The sequence below is a fragment of the Cetorhinus maximus genome, chromosome 1, assembly GCF_964194155.1.
Source record: "Cetorhinus maximus chromosome 1, sCetMax3.hap1.1, whole genome shotgun sequence".
Classification (NCBI taxonomy): Eukaryota; Metazoa; Chordata; class Chondrichthyes; order Lamniformes; family Cetorhinidae; genus Cetorhinus; species Cetorhinus maximus.
This window is the reverse complement of record NC_135879.1, coordinates 56,506,111-56,533,448: the sequence shown is the minus strand read 5'-3', so window position 1 is coordinate 56,533,448 and position 27,338 is coordinate 56,506,111. Positions and strand designations below refer to the sequence as shown.

Here is a 27,338-nt window from a genome sequence, read left to right as displayed (position 1 = left end):
CATTACACAATGCAGGACTCTGAATTATGTAGCAAAACTATTAGAGAGAGCATAACTAGTTTGTAAATGACAACACACTTTGAAAAGATACAAGAATGGAAGCTAAAAACGAATACATGATAAAGTGATGCTTGTTAAAAGTTGTTTTTTGTAAAAATCTTGGACATTATTTTGATGCAAGAATGTCACATGTATATGTTGAACTTGGAAACCAATCAGTCTCACCATTACAGGATCACGTTTGCTGTGAAATGGGCTGGACTCAGCTAGTACACCAACTTCAGTTTTGATTCATCAAGTACACAATGCAAGGAATGAAATAAAAACATATGTTGAAAATATAAACATACAAGTGCTCCCTTGGGAGAAATATAACTAAGAATAGATAGATAAAGAACTACGAAACCAAAATAATGCAGATTTATTTTGAATATACTGCAGGTTACACTAGGCATCAGTAATGCAACTGAACATGAAAGAGAGCAAAAAAAATCTAAGTGCCAATCACTGTCACAAACAGCCTTTTAACAGCTTTTCTTTTAAATGCAGCAAAGCATAATCAAAGCAAAATATATAAATATATATGATAATATATATATAAACACTAACATATAAATATATATTATTATATATATTAGTGCACGCACACACGCACAGCATCTACAAGAAGCCCAAAATACTGAAAACAATGCTGCATTTTTAAAAAAAAAACACTGGAACACAATTGTGTGGCTGAAGATGAACTCCAAATATAGTGCAGAGATCATTTATACTGCATTGAATGCAAAAACATCAATGTGCCAGCCTAAAGCTTGGAGATGAGAAATGCTGAAAATAAAAATTCAGCAATGTCATGCATCTTTCAAAGTGCTAACGGTTGGTGCCAAAATAAATGTGACTGATCACTATCGCATTGATCAGGTTTAGTCAACATACTGCTGCTTTGAAATTAGTAACACGAGATAGAAAATGATACTACTTTAAGTAACACAAAAATGTGCAAGACTAAGCATTGTGCAAAATTCTGCCTCATCACATTTTTTTTTTTAGCCTGGGCATTTTTTTCAGCCCAGAGTTCAACTACCTCTTTTCAATACTTGGGTTTCCATACAATTATGGACATTTAAGTACTTTATATATAATTCAAGCAGCACTTATATGAATACAAGAAGCATTTACAGCCACTTCTACACATTCTACTCTTCTACAATAATAAACATTTCTGAAAAAAATTCTCGTATTGCAGCAATAACCACTATTCAATCCGTGGTCGAAACATAAACTGTGTTTGCCTGTTCAGTTAGGCCAAGATAGGCCAAGAATGAGTGTTTGGGGGAAACAGTATCTGGAGGTGCAGATTGCTGCTGAGACGAATGGAATGTAGCTTCACATTTATTTTGTGGAAAAAGTGTAGTCAGTGGAATAAGGTGTGTGAGATCACAGTTCCTGTATTTACTGAGGTGTGCAGAAATACCATTCAAGCCAAATAAGCCAAGTGCTGATCCGGCTGAAATTCCATTGTTGCCAGTCACTGACAGTGCAACAGTCTGCAAAGCCTGCGATGCTGACATCACTGAAAGTGGTGAAAGGAGGTTTCTGGGATTTCTGCTGTTTAAGATGGAGTTACTTTCTTTCAAAGTCATAGGCTGCATTCTCCCTTTCTTCTCCTCTTCCAGATATTCACCATTCTGATGTTTCTTCACATGGCGGCTGAAGACAAATGGGTGTGTGGTAGTGAAGAAGCATTCGTCACAACACAGAGTCTGTCGAGGAGAGTGCTTCAGCTTTTTGTGTAGGTTTAGATTGTCTTTGCGCTTGCAGCTGTAACTGCACTGGTCGCAATGGAAAGGACGCTCCCCTGTGTGAACACGAACATGTTCTATCAGCTTATTGGCTGTCTTGGAGAGATAGCCACACTGATCGCACTTGTAGTGGTTGCCAAGGCGATGTTCACGAATGTGCATTTCTAGCTCCAGTTGATTCACTTTCACCACTTGACAGATTCGACACTTGAATTCCATTTTGTAGTGTGTCCTTAAATGGCATTCCATGGCTGAAGGACGGTTTGTGGCATAAATGCAGAATGGGCACCTGTGGTACAATTAAAAGCAAAGATGAAATTTAAAACCAAGCATTAAAATGACTAATCACTGCATTATTCTACCAGATATGATAATGCAGTATGATTATTGTGAAACAATGCATCAAGCATCTCAAAAGTACGAGGCGAGACAATACATCCAATGAAACACTGCTGAATTAGTTTCAACATCCATAAATTAGATCATTAGTAAAATTTCAAAATAGATTTTAATCTAGAGGATAGAAAAAAGCATCCTTTAATAAAGCATGTTTCAGTAATAAAGGCACAGACTCTTATTAGCAGAGGTTGGTAATATCCATTCCTCCAGCTGACTGAAACATGCAGTGATAACCACCAACTTATTGGGAATTAGAGTATGCTTATGTTCCTATAGAAATGAGATACATCCATAGAGAGGGTGCTACTTCAAGTACTTGCACCTCTAATCAAAAGCTTTTAATCAGAAACAATGGAAAGAACAGGTCTGGAATCAATTTAATTTAGGAAGTTTTAAAATGATGCATTTCAAATGCTACCTAATCTCTTACTATTTTCACTAAATAGCTATAGAGTTATTATGACACAGGTAATCATTGAGCCCAATGGGTCCATGCCATTTCTTTGTAGAGCTCTTGCTCTCTCAACATGTTCGGCACATTCAAAGATCTATGCACATGAACCCAGGTCCCTCTGCCCAGCATTCTTTAGAACTATGGACATTAAATCTATTTTGCCTTTCCCCCTTCTGCTAAAATGCATCACTTTACACTTCTCTGTATTAAATCCTATCTGCCACTTGTTTGCTGATTCTGATAGGCTATCTATGCCCTGTTGCAGTCAATTGGTATCACCACCACTGTTTGTCACACCTCCAAGTTTCATATCATTGGCAAATTTTGAAGTTCTACTCTGTATTCTAATATCTATATCAATTATTTATATCAAAAAGTATTTATATCAAAAAGTATTACCACCTCATCTTTTTATGAAGGGATTCCCTTATCTTTCTTTCAATTTGCAATGCAAGGATTTCAAAAAATGTTTGTCCTTATTTACAAATACCTCCAAGTTCTTACTCCACCCTCTGTAACCTCTTCCTGCCCAACTTCTCAGCTTTTATCGTTGCTCTTCTGATTTGAGACTGTGACACATTTCCTCCACTCCAAACCTGACAAATTGCTCAGGCATCATGGCCCAATATTCTGTATTTCCTTCCCTAAAACCCATTATTTGTGTTGCCATATTTCTCTTCACCTTCAAAAGCTTCTCAAAAGCTAATCCTACATCCATATCTTTAGTTACCTCCTCCAACTCCTGCCTGGTGTGAGATTCATCCCTTAAAGTGCTGTCGGAAATTCTGCTACGTAAGAAGCTCTATTCAAGCATAAATTGTTGATAACTCAGCATGTAATGATCAATGATTAATTTGGTATAATCCCAAACTGGGATTTCATGTGGTTTCTACATTTCATATAGGAATTTATGTAAATAAAGGATATACAACGAGGCTTAGTGGTTTACCAAAAAAAGTCTTTACAACTCACCAATGCCACAGTAAACCATCAAGTCAAAGTTGTGCATCCGATTTATACCACATCACTTTACAGAAATTGCAACTTCATGGTTCAATGCATCTGTTCAAATAAATATTTAGAGAAATAAATAAGGAGAACAAGGATTTATTAATTTTGGAGATGGTAAGAGGGAAAGACAGTTGCATAAAACTAGCCTTGTCAAGGATATTCCAGCACAAAAGATAGCTGGTGCAGACGGGTATTGAAAATGTGCAGCAAAGCTCAAGATGCAGACACCAAAGGGACTGGCTGGAGAGCAAGTGATGAAAAACTGTAAGGAGGCAGCAGGTTGGTGAGACAAACTGGACAGAAAACAGACAGGCTTGTCAGGAAATGCAACTAGAGTTGGGATGTGGCGAAATCTGGACCCACTCAGCAAGACAAAGGTGAGAGATTTAGGATTAGAAAAGCAGAAAGTACTTTTGTGTGACCGTTATAAAGTTTAAAAATGAGAAATTTTATAAAGTTGTTTGTCAGACATTCTCAATGTTAACACTTCAATGTCCAGGAGTAAAGTGAGAAACTGATCGTCCATCGGGGTAAGCTAAAAGTGTAGTGGGCAAGATAGGTGTTGACACCGGATACTAAAAATAGAAAAACATTTCAATTTCCAGTTATATCCCTCATCTTAATGAGCATAAGTGATTCATTTATCAGCTCGTGTCAGGAATAACCAACTACTCAAGTGAAGTGGAGAGAAGAGGGGCAGATTCAATTCAATTGAACAGACTATAGAAACTAACACACTATGCTTAAGAACTTGCCATCAAAACGTTGAACAGACTTTCCCCATTGTTTCTAAAATACACAATTTACAGTAATACTTTCATATATTTTCATTTTTTAAAAACTATTTTCTCTCCTTTATTCCTCCTTCCCTGAAGATGTCAACTCCATAATGATTCAACTGGCCATTAATTATGCAAAAGCAAAATATTATGAATGCTGGAAATCTGAAATCAAAACAGAAAATGCTGGAAACACTCTTCAGGTTTGGCAGCATCTGAGGAGAGGAGATCAAATCTGATGAAAGGTCATTAACCTGAAATGTTAACTCCGTTTCTCTCTCCGCAGATGCTGCCTGACCTGGCCATTAATCATGTGAATATTGACGGTGCATTTTCATGATTATTCGGTACATCACAGTAGTCTGATCCTGCTCTTAAAGTAATCGACATATACCCATATTTAGTAAGGGGCACTGGATAAAGACCAAGAGAGGGAATTCTAATTTCCCCCTCTAAACCAAAAAGTATGGAGGATAATTGAAGTATGTAGGCTGAGATCAGCTTACTCAATAGATCAAGGCTGGGATAGAAGCTGGGACTTGTTTTTTTATATAGATCAGTCAGCCACTCAATGCACTGGCTGGCTGAACCAAAAGAGAAGTGTTGTTCAGTTTCATAGAAGTTACTTTTCAATGCACACTCTCTTAACCAAAATCAAATTACTTCAGGAAATAAATTCTCTAAAGATTTCAACTGCTTGCTGTAAAGTGCATATAAACCCAGACTGTAATGTTCCATCTGAGATTGGGGAAGGGATGAGAAAGGGAAAAGTTAAGCCATTATTTAACATTTTATTTGTTTTCTTTTTTACTCCTTTATCAGTTTTCTCTCTTTGTTTCACCTTTCCTGAAGTTGCTGGCTCCTCAGTGGGTAAGATTCTGAAGATGCCCTCCTTGCACAGCCCCAAGCGACCATTCTTAATCCCCAAAGTAACTAAAAAATGTGCTTTCAAGTTATCAAATTCCTCGTCTTTAGTGCTACATTTGCCAAAATGCTTCTGCAGCTGTCAATCTGCTCAACTATTTGCTATCCTGTACCTTTGATACATGGAGGTCTTGTGGTGCAGCGGGTAGTGTCCCTGCCTCTGAGCCAGAAGCTCTGGATTTGAATCCCACACTACAACATGATGGTCAAGGAAGGTGGATTCATAATGCGGCCGAACAAGTTGATCATCAACTTGCGAATCCTTCCAACATAGGCCAATTGAAGGTGGTAAGAGCAAGAGAGATTCCCAGTCAGCATGTGATGGCTGACTAATCAAAAGCTCCAGACTACAACACCATGACCTCTGATACACCTATTCTCAAGAAAACCATTATTTAGCTCCCTTTCTAATAGTTTCCCTTGCTATGGCCATCGTTGCTTCTTCAAATTATATGGCCATCTACTTGAGCATTTCTGGAGCACAACTAGATTAGTCATCCAGCAACCGATCTTGGGGGAACCACATCAAGTGCGAACAGGCATTGCTCTCCTCTACTCATTTCACTTATTTCCAGATCATGGAAAGCAAAACCCCAGCTTATTTTTTCCACTGCCAATTATTTCCTTAAACCCTTTTTCTCTGTGCCTTCCTTCCTCACCTCCAACAATTGTAAGGAGCTCATGGAATTTTGTCTTCAAAATTGAGACTATACATTCAGCTGCCTCTACAGCTTTCTCTTTTTCCCATGCCACCAAGCCACACCTCTCCCCAGGGTGCCCTCTGTTCTTAACTGCCATCTTTTTCCAGTTTCTCTCCCATTTCCCCATATCCCCTCTCACAATCTTATCTTTTCACAGCAGTGATTTGATAAAAAAGCAGAGTAGGACAGGAAGGAATGGAGAGCTTAACAAAGGTAATGAGGCATTAATGACACGAGAAAAAAATAACATCTAAAGGCACTATATTTGAATGCTTGAAGTATTCTCAACAAAACAATGAATTAATAGCAAATTTATAAATTAATGGGTTTGATCTATTGGCCAATACGGAATCATGGTTCCCAGAACAAGCAGGGCACAAAGGGTCTGGAAAGGGATATAGATAGGTTAAGTGAGCAGGCAAAAATTTGGCAAATGGAATATAATGTGGGAAAACATGAGGTTACCCACTTTGGCAGGAAGAATAGAAAAACATATTATTACTTAAATGGAGAGAGACAGCAGAATGCTGTGGTACTGAGGGATCTGGACTATACTCATTTGAGTTTAGAAGAATGAGAGGTGATCTCATCGAAACATAAAATTATTCAGGGCCTTGATAGCATAGATTCTGGGAGGATGTTTTACCAGTCTGGAGTGTCTAGAATTAGGGATCATAGTATCAGAATAAGAGGTTGGCCATTTAGGGCTGAGATGAGGAGAAATTTCATCACTCAAAGGCTTGCAAACATTTGGAATTTTCTACACTAGAGACCTCTGGATGATCAGTTGTTGAGTATATTCAAGCTTTTGATTGACAGATTTTTGGTGACTAAGGTAAACACTGTATGTGGGGATGGTGCAGGAAGGTATAGCTGAGGTAGAAGATCGGCCATGATCTTACTGAGTGGCAGAGCAGGCGCAACAGGCTGAACAGCCTATTCCAGGGCTTCCCAAACTGTGGGTCGTGATCCCCAATGGGGTAGCGAGACGAAATTGAAGTTGCGAGCTCCAAGGTAGCAATGGCTGTCGTGCAGCTCAGACTGATTTCTGACAGCTACGAGGCCCCTAATAATCCTTGTGTTTTGCATGGCCAACTGCTGCTGAAAAAATAGCCTGTGAAAAAGTAGGCCTTTGGTTTTTTTTGTAGAATGTCTATTTCTTCAATAATCAGGATCATAATGCATTAATAAATCATGATTCTATAATGTTAATAATTGGAATCATATTGCATCAACAATAAGGATCCTATTATATCAATAGTCAGAATCCTATTAATGCATAATCAGAATCCTATTAATTTAAGATTAAGGTTACTGCTACATTAATAATCAGGGTTTTATTACATTAATAGTATGGTGCCTATTGCCTCAACAATCTGGATCTTATTCCAAATATAATAAGCGTCCTATTACATTCCTCGGGATTCTATTACAATAATTACAGTTCTTATTGCATTAAAAATCAGATGTCTATATTTTCAATTAATAATCAGAGTCCTATTGCATCAATAATTAGGGTCCGATTACATTAGAGTCATTTGTCAATTGTGTCAATAATCATGATCCTGTAAGATTAATGATCAGGATGCTATTATATTTGGACTCTGATTATTAATGTATCAAAAATGCATTAACCACACCCCCACCATCCTGCTCAACAGCTCAAGCATTCCCCGCATCCCTCCCCAGCTCAACAACTCTTGTACCACCACCCATCCCCCTCACCAAATTTTCACTCTGGGGTCACATGAAGGGTCATCGGGAAAACATTTGGGATGCACTGGATTCCTTCTCCTATTTCTTATGTTTCCATGTGACCCACCTCTCTGACCACCCAACTTCCCATCCTGGTCTTTATGCTAGCTGAGATTGTAAATGGTTCCTTTTCCTCAAATATTGTTCCCTTTCCTTTCAGAATGACCATCATCTCCCAAACTTCTCAACAAACCCACCCTTGACCCTTCTGTTCATGTAGGTATTGCGTTCTCCCAGCAATCCTTTCCGGTCTAAAGTTCTTAACATTGCTGTTGATTTCAAAATCCTTGCCCACCTTACCCGCAATTCCAGGTTTGAATCTCTCCAATCATGTATCGGTGGCCTTGCACATCACAGAAACAGTCCCAATCAAAGCAACAAATGACATCCTGTGACTGTGAAATATCCCTCCTCAACAGCATTTGATGCAGTCAGCCACTCCATCCTACTTTTAATGCCTCACCTCCACTGTTCTGATGAAGAGTCATACGGACTCGAAACGTTAATTGTATTCCTGTCTGCAGATGCTGTCAGACCTGCTGAGTTTTTCCATCTATTTTTGTTTTTGCCTCACCTCCACTGTTCATTTCAGTGGGACTGCTCGTGCCTCAACCCAACTGATGCTGAAATTCTCATTCATGCCTCTGTCACCTCAGTCTTGCCTATTCCAATGCTCTCTGGCTGGTCTCCCATCTTCCAGAAACTTCAGCTCCTCCAAATCTCTGTTGCAATATCCTGACTTCACACCAATTCCTGCTCATCCATCATGCTATCCTTGCTGACCTACATTGGTTCCTGGTTTCCAAATCCTCCATTTTAAACTCCTAGTGTTTAACTTGCTTCAGGCCTCATCCTTCTCAACCTCTGTAACTCAGCTTTACAACTACTCTGTCCTCCCCAAACTCTGTTCCTCTTACTCTGGCCTACTGTGCCTTTGGCAGCCACACCTTCAGCTGCCTACACTAATTGCTCTGGAATTCCTTCCCTAAATTTCTCCACCACTCATCCCTTAAAGCCCTCTTTAAAACCCACCTGTTCAACCAAGCTTTAAGTAACCCCTTTTAATATCGCCTTTGCTGCTTGATGTCCATTTTTGTCTGGTTATGCATCCAGAAGGTGTCTTGAGATGTTTTTTTTCTAAGTTAGAGGAGCTATATAAATGTCAGTTATTGTTAGTGCTGTTATTATTGCTTATCGTTTGCAATAAATTCTCAGCAATAGCAGTAGAGCCTGGACTGTATTTAGTTACCAATGACACAGCAATGTATGGTTCAAAGCACCTAGCAGTGGTCACAATTATTTTTTTAAAAATAAAAATGGGCTTAGTTTCTCTAGAGCAAAGGATGTCTCAATGACAAATGCCACTTAAAGTTCATCCGTACCTCCACTAGAAAGTTCACTGCACATATAGAAATTCTACACTTCAAACCTTGGTCTAAGCTTAGCCAACTTCAGTTGCTGCAGCAATGGGAGTGCTACAACTGCCCTTTGGAAAACGAAGAAGAAAATCAGAACCAGTTCTTACTTTTCTTTAATTAGTGAATCCTCCAGGAATTTGCATGTATTTGCATTGTGGTGAGGTCAGAATTGGACTCAGCTGCAATACCTCTTCATTCCTTTGTTAGTCCTGCAGGACTTCATGCAAGTGGCCATTCATCATGTATAAAATTGCAATTACTTTTAATCTTCAGTTTCAACTCCAATTTAAGGAAACTACTTGTTTTTAGTATTTTGACAGATTTGGTGGCGAACAAGCAATTTTCAACAGTAACAGGAGCATTTGATACGGAACAAAGTGAAACAGAAAATTCTGGAAAGCTTCAGCAAAGCAGGCAAAATCTGTGCGTAAAGGAAAAAGATTAGGTTATTTTTTCAGATCTAAAGGTACTTTGGTTAGCACCCGACGCTGATGAAAGGCCATAGATCTGAAACGCTAACCTAACATTTTGACTTTCATTAAGAATGATGTCTGACATGATGAGCATTTTCAATATTTTGTTTATTTCAGATTTCTTGCATTTTGCTTTTTTGTGATATTGAACACTGGGCGATCTTCTCATTCCTATTTTTAAAAAAAATACCAGAATAAGTTTCTGAAAGCCAGTATAAATTTAGCTTGCATCAAACCCAAAAGTTGAAAAATTATTTCTGCTGATAGTTTCCTAATGTCAGACCCTGAGAATGGCAGACTACATCCCAGCTTTCCTTACTTGAGTCCTCCAGTAGATACGTTATGGCATTTTTTGTGCTCCACAAGTTGCTCTGGCGTTTTCAAAAATTTGTGACAGATGTCACACTCATACATCCTGGTGATGAGGTGGATCTGTAGATGTCGTTCATACATCATCTTTGTTTTACACACAAAGTTACAGAAGATGCACTCAAAACCTAAGGATTAACACAAGCACCATAATTATAAATCTAAAAGTGAATACATTAGGACAGGGTGGATTTGAAAATATCTATATAATGCTGGGCATATAGCATAGTACATAATAAATGGTATTAGGTTTTACTGGCAAGTTTTGATAAGAAACTGTAATTAAGTTAGTTGAGTTATGATCAGCCATGCTAGGATGGAGGGTGGGAAAGGTATGAGCACTATGTCCTCCAACAGCTTTAGCTGTTTTATATAGACTTAGTGTTGTTGGCCCAGACATGCAGATCTCATGCAGCAGGCAGCAATTCCAAAATAAACTTGCCAGATTTGCCAAGGCTAACACCATGCGCCTGTGTTACCGATGCAAATCCCAACAGTAGAAAAACACAAATGCCTGGATTCACCACTTAAGGAACCATGGAGTGACATTTTGGGCTCTTTCCTGCCATCCCACCCCCACCCTTCCTCAAACATCTTTTATCGTTCAAGAACAGTTTCAGTAAGCAGACCGAATCTCTTGAAAGCTGAAACCTACACCTATATACTCTGCTGTGTATCTGTTAGTGTAATCCATGTCTGGTACTTAACCCAGAAATGTGGTGATTGCTTCATTCAGAATGAGATGGTCATCACTTTCTCCTGTCACCTCCCAAAGTGGATGTACCACACTGTTGAATCACTGCATATACAAGTACATGTTTATTTACAAATAATGTGCACAAGTAGAAAGATTGGTGAGTTAATAAACAGCACTGTTAACAAACACACAGGACCCAGGCTGTTCAAAAAGGCAGTGGGACTGAAAATCCATAGTCACCATATCCAAGGGTAAGTTCCGTCATATATCCATCTGGGATCTCTGTTACTGACCCTGCCAAAGTTCACTGGAGCAGAAGGCAATTCCTTAATTTAAATACCCAAGTTTGGGTCCATGACATTAGGGGATCAAATGCTTGACTTCCCCAAGAGACTGCTGGGTTGGAGGGGCAGGGTAACATTATGTTACATCATGCTCTCTTTATGAAACATAATTAGTGCTTTTATTTCTCCCCCTTACCATCACAAAGTCTTGTTTTTTTGGGGATTCAGGCCTGGATGCCAGTGTGAGCCCCATACCTGTCATTGGATGGGTCTGTTACTGTGTCTTACTCAACGTACCTGTCCACCAATTTTATGCCAGGCCAGGCATGTGGAAGCCCCTAGTTTGTGAGCCTTTGCCCTCTGTTAGGGAACCTCAATGCTGATCTTGTTTGGAGAAAAGTGGCTACTCTGCAGCTTACAGGGCTCCATAGTAACTCCAGGGAAAGGTTAGGGGCCTAGGATATTGGGTATTTAAGTCCTTATCTAATTTGCGACCCTTCCGACCAGATTCCTGCCAGGGTTTACATTGGATATACGGCACAGAAATAGGTCATTTGGCCCAATCAGTCCATGCCGGTGTTTAGGCTCCATTCGAGCCTCCCCCCCATCTAAATCTACCATCGTAACCATCAATTCCCTTCTCCTTCAGATGCATCTATACCATTTGCTTCAACCACTCCCTGAGGTAGCGAGTTCCACTTTCTCAACATGCTTTAGGTAAGTTTCTTCTGAATTCCCAATTGGATTTCTTGGTGACTATTTTTACGGACAGGAGGGGGATTAATTTAAACAGCCCTCATATCTCCTCTCCTGACCGTAAACAGAAAGGTGTTTTTGATTTCTGATCTTTATAAGTGATGACGTATTTTCCCTAACCCTTCAGTTTGAAGTGATCCAATCACTTTGCTCCGCAGCAAACTCAAGATAAAGATAAAATAAAAGGGTTGGCTTAGTTTACACAAACAAAAAAGGTGGGAAGGGAATTCACAATGTCCACCCCTTTTTGCACTAATACAATAAAAGAGGAATAAAGGAAAGAAAGGGATACAGGACAAGACCATAAGAACAAGAGTTATGGTTTCATGTGAGTCCAGAGTCCAGAATCAAAAGTTCGGTGGTGTATTCCTTCAGAGGTTAGCAGGCTGAAACTGTTGCAGAGTGATGCGTCTTTCCAGAGGCAACGACTTACCCGATGGAGGAGGGCACGTAGAGATGAATTAGTTTTATAGGCCCAGATACAGGCATTCCAATATTCCAGTAGATCAGAGTGTAGATGAGGGCCAGGCAATTCACCTGGGCAGAGCTCTTTTTGCTGCTACCTTGTTAGGTGGCGAAATAGTAGACTGCCTGGGTTTAGTTCCACATAGTAATATCTAGCTGCTAGCAGCTTGGGGGAAGTCATGTGGCATACCTCCAACTTCTCCTGGGCTTTGGACAAAGGATGTATTTTTCCAGGTCTGGAATCTTGAGATGTTTAACAGAGGAGTCAGGGTCCCTTTTGTCCTTGCAGACGTACCATCTCCGTTGGCCACAGCTCTGCCCTAGAAATGTAAAGGGGTTGGGTGCATTTCTTTGGAATTTGATTTTCTGCAGTCCCAGGGGGCATTAGCACCTCTTTAAAGGTAACAAGGTTGCTGGTTCTGAAGGTTAGAAATTCCTCCGGTATGAATCATAGCTAATCGGGCATATCAAGGTAAAGCCTTTGTCCATGTTAAAAATAAAATAATTTTAAAGTAGCCAGGTTGACGTAGATATATATACCTTCCTGTCTTCTGGACACCATTTTATGTTGATGGCCTCTAGTTATGCTTTTCCCGTAAAGGGTAGACATTCTCTATGTCCTTTCTATATTATAGCAACCAGAACTGCATACACATGCATTGCACTATGTATGGTCTAACCAAGGTTTGGTATAAGTTTTGCATAACTTCCCTACTTTTCTATTCTTTCCCTCCAGAAATAAAGCCTAGTGCTTAGTCTGCTTTTTATGGCCTTGCTAACCTGTGGTGCAACATTTCGTGACTGATGTATTTGTACTCAGAGATCCCCTTGTTCCTCTACACCATCTGCCAAGCAATATGTGGCATTCCTATTCTTCCTATCAAAATGTATTATCTCATTTAGTGGTGTTGAATTTCATTTGCCAATTAGCTGCCTGTTCTGCAAGTTTATTAATGTCCTCCTGTAATTTGTTGCAGTCCTCCTCACTGTTGGTTACCCCTTTGCCCGCAAATTTGATATCATCCTCAAATTTGGTAATTGCGTTTTTGATTCCAAAGTGCAAATCATTAATGTAAACTGTGAACAACAGTGGTCCCAGCACTTCCCACCTTCTGCCACTCTGAATAACTACACTGTACTCCCACTCTCTGCCTTCTTTTTTGAAGTCAACTAGCAATCCATTCTTCCCCTTATTCCCCGACTTCACATTCTCGACCTTACTCATTAGTTTATAACGGAGCACCTATTCTAAGGCTTTTTGAAAATCCAAATAAATTGCATCTACTGCATTACGACTATCTACTCTTCATGCTATCTCCTCAAAAAATTCAATAGAGGTTGGTCAAGCAAGATTTTATCTTTCAAAATCCATGCTGACTACTCATCATTAAAAGTTTAATTTCTGGTTCTGTTCTCTCCTTTAGTAAGGATTCCATTATTTTTCCCTGATTTCCCTGGACATGTTTTGTCCCCCTTCGAAAATAGGGAATTATATTAGCTATCTTCCTCTGGCGCTACACTTCTTTCTGACAAATTAATATAAATAGTAATGCCTCTCTTTCCTAGATTCTTTTAGTCCAGAATTTTTTCCTCGGCATGCGGGCGTGTGCCTGACACACTCGAGCGTGCATGTTAGTGGGGTGGTGAAAAAGGCATATGGGACACTTCCCTTTATCAATCGAGGCATAGATTACAAAAGTAGGGAGGTCATGTTGGAGTTGTATAGAACCTTGGTGAGGCCACAGCTGGAGTACTGTGTGCAGTTCTGGTTGCCACATTATAGGAAGGATGTGATCGCATTGGAGGAGGTGCAGAGGAGATTCACCAGGATGTTGCCTGGGATGGAACATTTAAATTATGAAGAGAGGTTGGATAGACTTGGGTTGTTTTCATCGGAGCAGAGAAGACTGAGGGGCGACCTGATTGAGGTGTACAAGATTATGAGGGGCATGGACAGGGTGGATAGGGAGCAGCTGTTCCCCTTAGTTGAAGGGTCAGTCACAAGGGGACATAAGTTCAAGGTAAGCGGCAGGAGGTTTAGTGGGGGTGTGAGCAAATATTTTACCCAGAGGGTGATGATGGTCTGGAGGGTGGTGATGGTCTGGAGGGTGGTGGAGGCAGGTTGCCTCACATCCTTTAAAAAGTACCTGGATGAGCACTTGGCACGTCATAACATTCAAGGTTATGGGCCAAGTGCTGGTAAATAGGATTAGGTAGGTAGGTCAGGTGTTTCTCACGTGTCAGTGCAGACTCGATGGGCCAAAGGGCCTCTTCTGCTCTGAGAGATTCTGTGATTCTGAGTGTAAAATGACATGTGATGGCGTTGAGTGAGGGTCCCGACATCATTGCGCACTCATGATATTTCGGTCAGTGCGGGAGTCGGCAGCACGCCCGCTGACAATCAACAGGCTTAAGGCCATTAAAGTAATAATTAAATGCAATTTTTCACTGCCCCGTCCAACCTTACGGTTGGCAGGTGAATTGGGTAGGCAGTCTTTGGGTTTTTTATGAAACCTCATCCACGGGTGGGATGAGGTTTCCAACAGGAATTAAAAATGAAATAAGAATGTTGAAATCTCGTTTATAACATGTCCCTGCTCACGTGACTCTGTCACATGAGGGGGCGTTTTTAACATTTTAAAATTCTTTATTTATGTTTTTAAAATTCTTCAGCTCCCTGAGACAGCTCTGTGCCTTCAGGGAGGTTTCAGTGTGTGCTCCCCCACGCATGCGCAAACACCCGCACTTGCCCTCCTCCCGCCCCTACCCCGCAGTGCTCAGCGTTGCAGCGCGCGATTCACACTGGCTAGCCGCTAATTGATAGCTATTACAGAGACGCGGTTGCAGGGTGACCAAGACCGGGAACTCAATATTCAAGGGTATTTGATGTTCCAGAAAAATAGGCAAAAAGGAAAAGGAGGTGGGATAGCTTTGTTAATAAAGGAAGGTATCAGTGCGGAAGTGAGTAGTGGTATAGGTGCAATAAATCGTAACATGGAATCAGTTTGGGTGGAAATAAGGAATAGCAAGGGGAAGAAATCCCAGGTGGGAGTTGTCTATCGGCCCTCGAAGAGTTGCCTCACTGTAGGAGGAGGTATAAATTGGGAAATAATGGAGGTGTGTAAGAAGGGCACTACAATTGTCATGGGTGATTCTAATCTGCATATTGACTGGGCAAATCAGATCAGCAGGGGTAACATGGAAGACGAATTTGTAGAGTGCATCAGGGATCGTTTCTTAGAGTAATACGTTGCAGAACCTATCCGGGGACAGGCTATTTTAGATCTAGTAATGTGTAATGAGGAAGGATTAATAAGAGATCTCATAGTTAAGGATCCTCTAGGGGGTAGCAATCACAACATGGTAGAATTTCAAAATCAGTTTGAGGGCGAGCAACTCAGAGTCTCAAACCAGTGTCCTCAACTTAAATAAGGGCAATTACAGAGGTATGAAGAGAGAGTTGTCTAAAGCAGGCTGGGAAAATAGACTAAGAGGAAGGTCAGTGGATGAGCAGTGGCAGACATTTAAGCAGATATTTCACAACGCTCAGCAAAAATTTATCCTAGTCAAGAAGGAGGACTCGATGAGAGGGATGAACCACCCGTGGTTAACGAAGGCGGTCAAGATCAGTATCTAATAAAAAAGGCATACAAAGCAGCAAAAACGAGTGGTAGGCCGGAAGATTGGGAATTTTTTTTAGGAACCAGCAGTGGATGACTAAAAAGCTAATAAAGAGGGAGAAAATTGTTTATGAAAGTAAATTGGCAAGAAATATAAAAACAAACAGCAAGAGCATCTGTGGGTACGTAAAAACAAAGATTAGCTAATGTGGGTGTGGAACCCTTGGAGGATGCGACTGGAGAATTGATAATGGGGAACAGGGAAATGGCAATTTAAAGACAATTTAAACCAATATTTTGCATTAGTCTTCACGGTGGAGGACACTATAAACATTCCAAAGATATCAGGTAAGCAAGGAGCTAATGGGAAGAAAGATCTTGTAACAATCTCTCTCACGAGGAAAAAAGTATTTGACAAACTAATGGAACTAAAGGCAGACCAAGTCGCCAGGACCTGATTGCCTACATCCAAAGGTTTTAAAAGAAGTGGCTGCAGAGATAGTGGAAGCATTAGTGAAAATATTCCAGAACTCACTGTTCCCAGGAGGGTCCCAGTGGATTGGAAAACCGCTAATGTGACACCCCTGCTCAAGAAGAGAGAGAGGCAAAAAGCAGGAAAACTATGGGCCAGTCAGCCGATCATCTATCATTGGAAAAATGCTAGAGTCCATTATTAAGGAAGAAATAGCAGGGCATTTAGAAAAGATTAATGCAATCAAACAGAGTCAACATGGTTTTGTGAAAAGGAAATCATATTTGATAAATTTGCTAGAGTTCTTTGAGGATATAACAAGCAAGGGAAACTGGTAGATGTAGTGTATTTGGATTTCCAGAAGGCATTCAATAAGGTGCCATGTAAAAGGTTATTGCACAAGATAGGAGCTCACGGTATTAGGGGTAACGTATCAGTATGGAATGAGGATTCGTTAACACACAGAAGGGAGAGTCAGGACTAATGGGTCTTTTTCAGATTGGAAAGACGTAACTAGTGGAGTGCCACAAGGATCAGTCCTAGGGCCTCCATTATTTATTATCGATATTAACGACTTGGAGGAGGGGGCAGAGTGTAATGTATCCAAATTTGCTGACGATACAAAAGTAGGTGGGAGGGCATGTTGTGATAAGGACATAAGGAATCTGCAAGGAGATATAGATAGGTTGAGTGAGTGGGCAAAAACTTGGCAGATGGAGTTTAATGTAGGAAAGTGTGAGGTCATGCACTTTGTTAGGAAGAATCAAAAGGCAGACTATTATTTAAATGGAGAGAGGCTCCAAAAAAAAGTTCAGCACAGAAGGATCTGGGTGTTCTTGTGCATGAAACACAAAAAGTTAGCATGCAGGTGCAGCAAGTAATTAAGAAGGCAAATGGAATTTTGGCCTGTATTGTTGGGGGTTTGGAGTTTAAAAATAGGGAAGTCTTGTTACAACTGTACAGGGTGTGGTGAGGCCACACCTGGAGGACGGTGTACAGTTTTGGTCCTGGTATTGGAGGCAGTTCAAAAGAGATTCACGAGGCAGATTCCTGGGATGAAGGGATTGATTTATCAAGAATGGCTAAACAGGTTAGGCCTTTATTCATTGGAGTTTAGAAGAATGAGGGGTGATCTTATTGAAACATACAAGATTCTGAGGGGGCGTGACAGGGTAGATGTTGAAAAGATGTTTCCACTTTGGGGGAATCTCGAACTAGGGGACAAAGTCACAGAATAAGGGGACACTCATTTAAAACTGAAATGCGAAGGAATTTCTTCTCTCAGAGGGCAGTGAATGTCTGGAATTCTCTACCCCAGAGAGTTGTGGAGGCTAGATCACAAAGTATTTAAAGAGGAGGTAGATACATTTTTGAAATTATCAGGGAGTTGAGGGCTATGAGGAGCTGCCACGAAAGAGGAGTTGAGGCCTGGGGCAGATCAGCCATGATCTTATTGAATGGTGGGGCAGGCTTGAAGGGCTGAATGGCCTACTCCTGCTCCTATTTCTTATGTTCTTATCTCATCTCATCATTCAATGTGATGTCTACCTGTTCTACCTCCCTGGTAAATACTGAACCAAAATTATTTAATATTTCTGCCACCTCTCTCTCTCGTTTCTGTGGTATTATTCTGTCTGTTCGTTAATGGTTTTATCCTCATCAAGCCTTCCTCCTGTTTTTAATGGATGTGACTATTTTGTTCTATGTTCCTTGATAATTTAATTTCATGGTTTTTCTTTGCCATCCTAATTGTTGTTTTTTGACATCTCTCTTAATCTCTTGGTATTCTCACTTATCCTGCACTCCTTTGCTGTCTATGTACTTAATGTATGCCCCTTTCCTAACCCTCAATTGTACCCTAATGCCTTTATTCATCTATGGGGTACCATGAGTGTTTGGTTTGTTTTTACCTTTAAGTAGAATACATTTTTCCTGCATTCTGTTGAACATTGTTGTTTACCAATATTGATGCCCATTTTGTTTTTCCCAAGTCCTATTCTCGGCCTCTCAAAATCAGCTTTACTCCAATCTTTTCACTTCACTGTCTTATTTATGTCCTTCTCTATTATCATCTTAAAGTGTATATTATTGCCTAGACGTTCCCCTACTTTTACTTCTCTTATTTGCTTTGGTTCATTCCCGATTGCTAGATTATTAGGAAATCTTCCCTTGTTGTGCTTTTTGCTTATTGGTTAGAAAGGAGTCCTGTACATATTTGTAGAAACTCCATTCCTTTATCTGCATTACGTGCTTCTTCTGTCCAACTTTTATCAGGTGGTTGAAATTCTGGTGATTTAAAAAAAAAATCAATTCCCTATTTTATCTGCATCTTTCCTCCTTCATCTCCCTTCCACTATTAGATGGTCTGTATCCTCCATTTATGTCATCATAGATCAAATGTTTCTAAGAAAATACTGAGGAGATACAAGAACTATAGACCTAAGGACAAAAATCTGCGGCCTTTGATGTGCACTCCTGCCACGATCCTGGTGTAATTTCATGCAGCCTATTTGATCAGTGCTTCATCCATCATGACGCACAGTGGCAGCAGTGTGGACCATATACAAGATGCACTGCAGCATCTCACCAAGGCTTGCTCAACAGCATAGGAGTAGGCCATTTGGCCCATCAAGGCTGCTCCACTATTCAAACATACCATGGCTCATCATCTACCTCTACGTCATTTCCCCCCACTATCTCCATATCCATTGATGTCATTAGTGTCCGGAAATCCATAGATTTCTGTCTTTAGCACATAGAAGCCTCTGGGGTAGAAAATTCCAAAGATTCGCCACCCTCCAAGTGAATAAATTCCTCCTCATCTCACTCTTAAATGGCCTGCCTCTTATTCTGACACTGTATCCTCAGGTTTTAGACTCACCAGCCAGGGGAAACATCCTTTCTACATTTACCCTGCGTTATAATCCCCAGCTGAGGTCACCCCTGGACAAGCCTGATCCCAGAGTGGAATCCAGCTTGATAGCTCCTAACTTTTATTTGTTTGTTTAAATATGTGGAGAGTGGCTACTGAACAGAGGCACAGTGGTCAGCTGATGAACTGTTAACAAAAGAATAAAACATTTATTAAACAAGAAAATATGAACTATATTACAATGCTCCTTCACCCACAACTATATCTTAACAGATGTATACAGATTTGTAAGGATAACACAAGTTACAAAAGCTATCTTATACTCTAATGTCCACAATCAGTACACATTCCATGTAAACCCTGTGGTCAGACACACCACACTCTGAAACCAAGTGACAGATGCTCTGGATCTCTCAACTCCCCGCAGATGTTTGTCACACCATGAACCAACCTGTCTCACCGAATTTCGCCCCTCACATGGAGGTTTCCAATCTCCGCTCTCCAAGACCTCGCCTTGGAATCTTCTCCCAAACCAACACTTTCTCACAGATGCCTTCCGCAAGGGTTCACCTCCTGGGTCTCAAACTCTCCTTCTGATGTTCCTCTTCCCTGGGTCACCACATGAATTCAAGCTTTCTTCCACGCACTCTCTCTCATTGACTCAGCCGTCAACAGTATCACTGCTTCACATGCCCATAGCAAAGAGTTACAAACCTTCAGTTGTCTCTTTGGACCTTCTTGCCTCTTGCAAGCTGCTCTCGCTTTAAATCTGCTTTCTGTCACTTTTGTCTCTTTAAATCTGAAGCTTGGAGCCTTTGTCTCTGTCCCTCACTCTTAACTTCACTTAACAGGACCTTTTCCAGGTTCCTGTCCTTCCTTTGGCTAGAAGGTCTGCTAGAAGGGCAGTAATTGGCTAGGTTGGATTTGTCCTGCTTTTTGTGGACAGAATATATCTGGACAATTTTCCACATTGCTGGGTAGATGCCAGTGTTGTTGGCTAGAAGCATGGCTAACTCTGGAGCACATATGTTTAAGTACTATTGTCTTAATGTTGACAAGGCCCATAGCCTTTGCAGTATCCAGTGCCTTCAGCTGTTTCTTGATATCATGTGGAGTGAATGAAATTGGCTGAAGGCTAGCATCTGAGATGCTGGGGACCTAAGGAAGAGGCAGAGATGGATCATTCACTTGGCACTTCTGGCTGATGATGGTTGAAAATGCTTCAGCTTTATCTTTTGCACTGATGTGCTGGACTCACCCATCATTGAGGATGGGGATATTTGTGGAGCCTCCTCCTCCTGTTAGTTGTTTAACTGTCCACCACAATTCACAACTGGATGCGGCAGGACTACAGAGCTCAGATCTAATTGGTTGGTTGTAGGATCGCCTAGCTCTGTCTATCGCAAGCTGCTTTCACTGCAGGCAGTCCTGTGTTGTAGCTTCACCTGGTTGACATCGCATTTTTAGGTATTACTGGTGTTGCTCTTGGCATGCCCTCCTGAACTCTTCATTGAACCAGGTTGATCTCCGGGCTTGATGGTAATGGTAGAGTGAGGGATATGCCAGGCCATGAGGCTACAGGCTGTGGTTGAATAAAATTCTGCTGATGGCCCACAGTGCCTCATGAATGTTCAGTTTTCAGCTGCTCGATCTGTTTGAAATCTATCCCATTTAGCACGGTGGTATTGCCACACAACACGATGGAGGGTATCCTCAATATGAACTTGGGACTTGGACTCCACAAGGACTGTGCAGTGATCACTCCTACCAATACTGTCATGGACAGATGCATCTACAACAGGTAGACTGGTGAAGACAAGGTCAAATAGGTTTTCCCCTCGTCAGTTCTCTCACCACCCGCCGCCGACCCAGTCTAGCAGCTATGCCTTTTAGGACTTGGCCAGTTTTGTCAGTAGTGTTGTTACCGAGCCACTCTTGGTGATGGACATTGAAGTCCCCCACCCAGAGCACATTCTGTGCCCTAAAACATATAGCATGAAATAAGTCCCACTGCACACATTTCAGGATAAAGTGTTAAGCTATTTTTGTCAATGAGATCCAAATCCTGCGGGCAAACTAGATTTCATCTCATCATGAAGGTTTACCAAGAAACAAACCTCATTGTTTAAGCAAAATGTTTTGCTGCTTTGTGCAAGCAATACAATTTAAGAACAGGATTTCTCAACCCCTTGTGGACAAGTTGTAGCTTATTTATTTTACTAAGCACCTGGACACCTTGCTGTATCTTTTGACTTGTTATTTAAACCGTAAATAAATTTAGCCAAGTACTTTTGACCTCGACGTTTGGTCTGAAAGCAGATTGATCCATCTTTGGGAATAACAGGAAAACAAAATGGAAAAATGACTCAAATAACTATCAAACATGGGTACTTTATTCCATGCACAGCACGTATATGAATGAAGATTTTGGGTCAAGGGAGATTCGGTCTGTTTATGGAAAATGCTGTTCAGGACTGTGGACACAAGAATGTTGATGTAAAGCCCAAACCCTGTTTCTTTCCATAGAAGTTGAAACCATTTCTTTGCAGCAATTAAAATTCCAAGTTTTAATATCTTAGTAGATCAAAAAAATAAAATAATTCTTTAGACTAGTGGGTTCCTGACACTCAGAAAAACTTGATTTTGACACCTGCAGTAAATGGAAGTTACAGTTCTATGCTGAACAATATGCTATATTCACATTTTCTTATTTATTTTTCAACTAAAGGTAACTGCACAGCTTTCTTGCAGACTTATGGTTTCCTGTATTTTCTTCAGAAACTTACTGAAAGACAGCATCAAATTAAATCCTAGCTACTTCTACACTTGTCATACATGGGCACAATCTCACATTTTAATATTCAGTTTCATGGCATGAGGGTCTCAGGCCTATGAAGAAGTACTTCCCAATCAACTTGGATTCCAGTTTAAAGTTGCTTGACACAAGAAAGGGAAAAAGAATATAACCACCCGGGTACAATTATAATTGAGATAAAAATCTTCAATTGGATTCTTGAGCCAACAAACACACCCTCACCTTTCTCAGGTTTTTCCTCAGAAGACGTAGATGATCCACTGAATGCCATTGGAGAGTTGAAGGAAGTGGTTTGCTCCTCTTTGGTGAAGTCAGAATTGGGATTTTCAGATTCAGTAACAGAATCACAAAGTGCTGAAGATGAAGATAACGAGGATGATGATGATGAAGAGGAGAATGTTGGAGCTGTCTTGGAATCAATGGTGGGACTAAGACAAGAGGGCATTTGAACTTTTTCACCTATAGAAATGTCAAATACAGTGAAGTTAAGACTCAGAAAAAGCTCTGCCATTAGCCTAGCCACATATTTGATCATAAGTGTAACTCTAAGCAAAAGTAATAACCTCTCTGACAAAATAAAACAATGTGGGAATTTGCCTGATCTCTGACTGTTACTTTGGCAGGAGAGAAGGTGAACCGTAAAAGAAATGTCTGAAAACAGCCGTTCACATAGTTTCACTGGACACCCATCTAAATTACATCGGAAGATTGGAAGAACTCCTGCCAAATTTCCCAGCAATTTTCTTTATTAACTTAATATTGTTAGAAAAAGACACAAAACTTGCCTTTCATTACCTTAAAATGGAATGTGTCATCAGCAAGACCAATCTATCCTAATTAGTCTTGAGAAGGTGAGTTGCCTCCTTGAACCGCTGCAGCCCATGTGGTGTAGGTACACCACAGTGCAGTTAGAGAGGCAGTTTCAGGATTTTGACCAAGCTACATCAAAGAAACAGTGACATAGTTCTAAGTCAGGATGAGTGTAACTTGTAGGGAACTTGTAGCTTGTAGTGTTCCCATGCACCTGTTGCTCTTATTCTTCTACTTAGTAGAGGTCACAGGTTTGGAAAGTGCTGTCAAAGGAGATTTCCTGAATTGCTGCAGTGCATCTTGTGGATGGTACGCACAACTAGAGCCTGGGAGAAGTGGGTGTGCACAAGGTGCAAAACAGCGGGGCCGGGCTCCGGGCTTGTTGTCGTAAATGGAGTTCTTGTTATTGTCCAGACCAAATGCGAAATCTGATCCAGGTCCATCTCCAGCATTCTCTGTTCATCCAACATCTCTCCTCCTCCTGGGTTCTTATTTTGCTCCTGGGGGGCAGGGGGGTGGAGAAGGAGGGTTTGGTGGGGGGCCAGGAAAGATTCAAGAGAGGAAAAGCTGGATTGGGATCGAAGCAGCACAGGTGAGGCTCCCTCCGAACCTGAAGCAATGGCCGGCTCCTGGGGCTGTGTCCCCCCCCACAATGCCTTCGTCTTCTGGCCCCAGTGGGAAGGGCAGCAAGGCTGTAGAGTAAGAACCCAGAGCCGATTTGCTGAGCACAGCAAATGAATGGGACCGTCCCCTCTCCTCCTCCTCCTCCTCCTCTCCCTTCTACATTTCTCCAACAATGAAACAATGCAAGTTGCAGCGTGGAGATGGTCCTTCTTTTCTACACAGAGCAGGTAATCCAAATATATAAAACATAACCCAAAAAGTTTTCTTGCAATCTGGGTTGCAAGTATTGAATCTTTCCCCTAGATATGAATTTGTTACATCCATGTACATATGGTGCAATGTGCAGAACATGTTAATGAGGCAGTCACCAAATTCAGTGTTATCATCTGCAGTGTTATGAATAGCTAATGGAATATTTTCCTAACAAATTAATAATACACAATGCTGTTAAGATAAAATTTGTACTCTCTGGTTTCTTTATTAGTTACGCTGGGGTCACCTCTAAGGTGTGCACAAACTAACGCTGCTTTATATCATTGCTATCAATATTAACGACCCATGATGCATACATCAGGCGATATTTGTAACCGGATGCCAAAAACAGGTGTTATTTTACTAGGATCTCTGATTGTTTGGTGAATTGACTGATGAATCTTGGGGGAAAAAATAACATGCATGCTTGAGGGGGAAAGGTTAAAGTGGAGTGGAGGGGAGGGTTAAGGGAGGGTGGGTGAGGGGAGCGAGGGAGGATAAGGGGGCCTGGAAACAGGAGAAGCACAACGGCCCATGATTTCTCTCCCAGATCCTGCACATGGCTGCCACCATACGCCAGTGATGGAGAGGGTGCCGATCAAATGTGCTTCTTTGTCCTGAATGGTTTTTAGCTTCTTGCGTGTTACTGGAGCTGCACTCATCCAGATCCATAACTTTTGCTGTATTCAGTGTGTTCACCTGTTCTTTTAAATTCTTTCATGGGATGTGGGCATTGTTGGCAAATCCAACATTTATTGCCAACCCCAATTGCTCTTGAACAGAGTAGCTTGCTAGGCCATTTCAAGGGGCAGTTAAGAGTCAACCACATTATTCTGGATCTGGAATCACATGTAGGCCAGACTAGGTAAGGATGGCAGATTTCCTTCCCTAAAGGGCATTAGCGAAGCAGGTGGGCTTTTACAACAATCGATGATAGTTTCATAGTCACCATTACTGAGATTAGCTTTCAATTCCAGATTCTATTAATTGGATTTAAACTCCACTGACTGCCATGGAATATGAACTTACGTCCCCAGAGCTGGGGCCTGGGCCTCTGGATTACTATCCAGCGACATTACGACTACATCACCGTCTCTCCTCATATGGAGTGAATCAAATTTGCTGAAGGCTGGCATCTGTGATGCTGGACCTCAGCAGGAGGTCGAGGTGAATCATCCACTCGGCACTTCCGGCTGAAGATGACTGCAAATGATTCAGCCTGGTCTTTTGCACTGACATGCTGGGCTCACCCACCACTGAGGTGAGGAAGTTTTTCATAATTGGATGTGGCAAGTTTGAAAGCTTTGATCAGATGCATTTGGCTATGGGTTCACATAGCTCCATCTAGCACATGGACGTAGTCCTTTATTGCAGTTTCACCAGGTTTTTACCTCATTTTTAGGTATGCCTGATGCTGCTCCTAGATCCCATCCCTAACCCTTCAACGAACCAGGGTTGATCGCCTGGATTGATGGTGATGATAGAGTGAAAGATATGCCAGGCCATAAAGTTAGATTGTGGTTGTTTACAATTCTGCTGCTGATGGCCCACAGGATCTCATGGATGCCCAGTTTTGAGCTGACAGATATGTTCTGCATGTATTCCATTTAGCACAGTGATAGCTCCACACATGATGGATGGCAACCTCAGTGTGGAGGTAGGACTTGGTCTCCACAAGGACTGTGTGGTGGTTGCTCCTACCAATACTACCATTGTGGACAGACGCATCAGCAGCAGGCAGACTGGGTGGGCAAGCTCAAGTAGGTTTTTCTCTCGTTGGTTCTCTCACCACCTGCTACAGGCCCAGTCTGGCAGATATGTCCTTCAGGGCTCGGCCAGCTCAGGTCAGTCGTGGTAGTAATAAACTACTGTTGTTGATGGGCTTTTTAGTCCCCCACCCAGAATACATTGTGTCCCCTTGCCACCTCCTTAATGTTTCTTCCTTGTGCTCTTCACCATGAAAGAGTAGTGATTCATCAGCTGAGTAAGGGGGCTAGGTGGTAATCAGGAAGACATTTCCTTGCCCATTTTTGGCCTGATGCTGAGACTTTCTGGGGTCTGGAGTTGATGTTGAGGACTTCCAGCAGCACTCCCTCTGGACCGTATACCACTGTGCCACCACCTCTGCTGGATCTGTCCTGCTGGTGGCCCGGGACATATCCAAGGATGGTGATGGAGGAGTCTGGGGCATTGACTGTAAGGTATGATTCGGTGAGCTAAGCTTAAGGAATGATTTTTAAAAAATTTATTTTACTTACCAGGCTATGGTGTTACTGGAGTTAAACGCCATTTAAACGTGGTCACAAGAGAAAATTAAAAATGCACACAACCAAAACAAGCTCTTACCCAGTATTAAAGTTAGCTGCCTTGGTTACCTGCATGTGCTGCATCCACGTGTGTTTTCATTTCTGTTTCATCCATGCAGGAAAAGTTACAGGTACTGCAGCATAATGAAAACATCCACTGCTCCTTATCTACATGTAATGACATGTGGCTGACAAACTGCAGGTTTACCTCCGTCTCAAATCCACAAACATGGCAGCTGGATAGAAAATTAGGCAATATTAAAATAATTTATTTTCATTTTGTTTCTTATGTGTGCAGTATTTTAAGTAAAGTAACACTGGTTCAGCATGGCCTTGAACTGAGGTGAATTAATATCCTGGAAAAAAGGAACAGAAATTACCTATAGTAATATGGACTGCTCTTACGATCACAACTCTTTGCAGTTACGGCGGTAGCTATGTTCTCAGAATCGCCACTCACTAACTTCACTGAATGGATTGTCAAATGCTGGTTTAAGTTCGCTCGACATTTGGCAGCATATGAACACAAGTGACACTTGTATCTTCTTTCTTCTACAAAAATAACAGTTTACAATGGTTAGCTTTCAAACACTCTTAGAAGATAACCTTTCAACTCCTCTACAGGAATGATGTTCCAAATACAGCTTATAATTTTTAGTTAAAAACTTACAAACACTGCACTGTATTCGTATCATCTCCTTACCTGTGTGCAAAGAAAGGTGTCGAGACAGTGTCTGCTGCCGGCCAAAAACTTTCCCACAAACCTTACAGGGAAAAAGCTGCTCACAAAATTTCCACGGTGTGGTTATAGTCCCTGACTCGACAGTTAATTTTCCTGCTTCTGCAAATGGACAATAGTTCTTATGTAGTCTTTACTTCATAGGCATAACAGTGTTTTCAATTATGTCTAGAGTGATACCTGGCTCATCAGAGAATTAGTATAAAGATCATTGCCAAATTAATTCCCTAATAATTTTATTTACACCCTCTCCTCTGAACAGTCACATTATACTTTTAGTTAAGAAACTGAGTGGGCAAACTGGAAGTTTTACTAAGATGGCTGCCAGTATTATTCCACAGATTGGAAAGCATGATGTGATAGAACCAGCAACAGTTCTATTCACAATGGGGCTTGTGCATCTCGATAAGTTTCAAAATGGGCAAAACCTTATATGTATTTTATGTATACATTTTCTTTCAAAGATTATGCTATGTTCTGCTTTTCCATCGGGGTTACATTTTAAAATCAAATAAACCTTAACAGATGTATTTAATGCTTT

At 41.1% G+C, this 27,338-nt stretch overlaps 1 protein-coding gene across 6 annotated transcripts in view; it reads right to left on the bottom strand.

The window, feature by feature from the left end:
* Positions 1-398: 398 nt before the first annotated feature.
* Positions 399-27,338, bottom strand: part of znf827 (zinc finger protein 827) — a 146,329-nt gene continuing 119,389 nt past the window's right edge. For 3 of the 6 annotated variants that reach the window (XM_078540955.1, XM_078540977.1, XM_078540960.1), the window contains 6 exons: positions 26,762-26,899; positions 26,439-26,610; positions 26,128-26,294; positions 22,289-22,525; positions 10,036-10,213; positions 399-2,091 (listed from right to left, as the gene is read on the bottom strand). In XM_078540955.1, the coding sequence (XP_078397081.1) occupies positions 1,260-2,091; positions 10,036-10,213; positions 22,289-22,525; positions 26,128-26,294; positions 26,439-26,610; positions 26,762-26,899 (1,724 nt within the window). In that variant the 3' untranslated portion in view covers positions 399-1,259. Of the gene's footprint in view, positions 2,092-3,627; positions 3,718-10,035; positions 10,214-22,288; positions 22,526-26,127; positions 26,295-26,438; positions 26,611-26,761; positions 26,900-27,338 lie in introns of all 6 variants that reach the window. The other 3 variants (XR_013576464.1, XM_078540985.1, XM_078540968.1) reach the window with 3 other exon arrangements.